At 51.8% G+C, this 2596-nt stretch overlaps 1 protein-coding gene across 1 annotated transcript in view; it reads left to right on the top strand.

The window, feature by feature from the left end:
- Window positions 1-2596, top strand: part of HSPA12B (heat shock protein family A (Hsp70) member 12B) — a 40979-nt gene that overhangs the window by 31247 nt on the left and 7136 nt on the right. The window contains exon 9 of the mRNA XM_069066127.1: window positions 1484-1570. Coding sequence (XP_068922228.1) covers window positions 1484-1570 — 87 coding nt within the window. The remainder of the gene's footprint in view (window positions 1-1483; window positions 1571-2596) is intronic.

The raw sequence follows: 2596 nt of genomic DNA, 5'->3' as shown, positions 1-2596 counted from the left end.
CTCCCAGCCCTGGCCACTGACCCCCTGGATGTTCCTCCAACAAGCGCCCATCTCCCAACCCTGGCCGTCTTCACTGGCCATCCCCCATGCCTGGAACACCCCCTCTCTCTTCATCTCTGCCTCCTACCTTCCCTGGCTTGCTTCAAGTCTCAATCCAAGATGGACTTTCTTCAAGTAATCTTTACTTGAATCTGAATAAGAGTGCTTTCCCTCTGTTCATTACAACCAATTTGTCCTGTATGCATCTTGTTTGTATGGGGAGTTTCCTGAATGGGAGCTCCCACGACCAGTGAAATCATGGGTCCGGACAATGTCTGTCTAGTTATCTGTCTTCTTGTTGCGCAGTCTTCTTCAGTTCTGTCTGACTCTTTGTGATCCCATTTGGGGTTCTCTTGGCAAATACTTGATGTGGTTTGCCATTCCCTTTTCCAGTTCATTTTGCAGATGAGGAAACTGAAGCAAACCAGGGTTAAGTGACACAGCTAGAGAGTTGTCTGAGGCCAGATTTGAACTCAGTAAGATGAGTCTTCCCGATTCCAGGCTGGCACTCTATCTGCATAGACATATACATACACATATGTATATATCATATAAAACTCACTTTTATAGAGCATTTTCCTTAGAACAACTCTGAAGTTGGGCCGCTAGGGCAGAGGCAACTTTGGGGCGTTAACCCTGTCCCCATCTAGGCCAGAGAAACATCTCAGGAATAGAAAAGGGGGCCCATTGTAGCCTCACTACCTACCAGATCCTAGGGTCAGGAGCCTTGGTGGAGCTGGGAAGTGCCTGTCCTCACAGGCTTCCTCTTCCCCACTAAGGAGTAAGCATGGGGAGTTCATGTGCATGAGAGGAAGCCTAAGCTGGGAGTGGGGAGAGAGACAGGATCATAGACTTTAGAAGGGAGTGTGGAGGCCAACAGATCCAAGCCCCTTATCTTCCAGTTGGTCGTGTCCTTGGAGACTTTGGGAATGGACAGTCCAAAGAGGGAGGGCTGGGTAGGGAGGAGAGCATGGGGAGGTGGGGAAGTAGGATTTAGTAAAGAGATTTTGAAACCAGGGTGTGGTGAAATAGGGAACAAGATTTGAGGGGCACCAGGAAGGGCCCCTGCCCCTCAGAATATCTTCCTTTGGATCATATGACCACGGGCAAGTCACTGAATCCCTCTAGCCTCAGTTTCCTCATCTGTGAACTGATGTTGGACTGACTCTGAGGTCCCATTGACTAGCCACATTCACCAGGGTCCACAATTCCACCACTGGTGCTTCATTCCTTTAACTTAAGCATGGGTCTTGTCAGTCTCTTTTTTGAAAATGCCAGTTCCCACAGGGGGAGGAAGACAATCGCTCCCTGAGCTGTACAGACAAGGACACTAAAAGACTTTGCTGAAATGAGTGATGCAGGCTATGAAGGATGGGATTTGGGAGTGGGATGAGGCCAGGCCTGGCTGCAGCCCCCCTTTCACTTTGCCCTCTCTTCATCCCAGCCAGGGAACAGCTCCGAAGATCACGCCATAGCCGCACCTTCCTGGTAGAGTCAGGTGTTGGAGAGCTCTGGGCAGAGATGCAGGCAGGTAAGAGGGTGCCAGCTGGGAAAGGGGCTGTGGGTGGGACAGACAGGCCCTAGGGCTTGAGGAAGGACTAGCAGGCCCCAGTGGGTGAAGGATAATGGCTAGTCTGCTCTGGGCAGATGTGAGTGAAAGCAGGAGGGGGATACCAAGTGTGGAGGGCATTTCTGTTCAGTATCAGCTACTCTACACCCCATACATACACCGGGTCAGAGCACCAGGCACCATGGGGCTCAGTCCTCATCTCACACCCTGCCCTTAGAAAGCTGCCAGCCTGGACCTGTCAAAAACACGGGCACACAGGCACAGACTATTGACTATGATAGACCATGATAGATATGATTTATCTGAAGGGCTGACTAGGTGGGGAAGATATGCTGATGTATAAACGAGCCCTCACACCTCCATCTCTCCTCCCTTATGTGCTTCTCACCCCCATCTTACCTTTCCCTCACTGAACAACCGCCTACCCCTAGCTCATTGGGGGGTCACCTCCCCTAGGGACCAAGAACACTCAGAGGTGACAGCCAGGACCATACACCTGCATCCACTCTGTGGGAGGGAGAGGCAGGATTCACTCAGAAATCAGGTCCTGGAGGAGGTCAGAGTTCACAGGCCCAACCACTAGAGTCACCGAGGAGATGGGATGGGAGAACCCAGAGACTTAGGATCCCATGAGCTAGGTGGAGTGGGGGGCAGGGTGGTGACTATGCCTTTCCACAGGTCAGACTCAGGAAGGGCAGCGGGGAGCAGAGGATGAGGAGAGGGAGAAAGGAGAAGCATTTATATTGCAGAACCCTATTTTAGGATGGGAGCAGGGGTCTTAGCAGAGAGTAGGTAAAGAACCATGGGTGCCTGCAGGGGAGCAAAGATAGAGAGACCAGCATCTCAGAGGGACCCCCATTGATGAATATGGCTGTGATGGGGGATGGAAGGATGGGTGAGGGACTGAGGACCAGACATTGCCTCTAATTGTGTGGGCCTGTATATATGTGTGAGTAGCGGTGAATGTGTGTGTGTGGGGGGGGGGGG

Source organism: Petaurus breviceps, unplaced genomic scaffold (assembly GCF_028583685.1).
Source record: "Petaurus breviceps papuanus isolate PSGF00001 unplaced genomic scaffold, PetGlider_PUasm1.0 139, whole genome shotgun sequence".
Taxonomy (NCBI): domain Eukaryota; kingdom Metazoa; phylum Chordata; class Mammalia; order Diprotodontia; family Petauridae; genus Petaurus; species Petaurus breviceps.
This window is presented reverse-complemented; position numbering and strand designations above follow the sequence as displayed.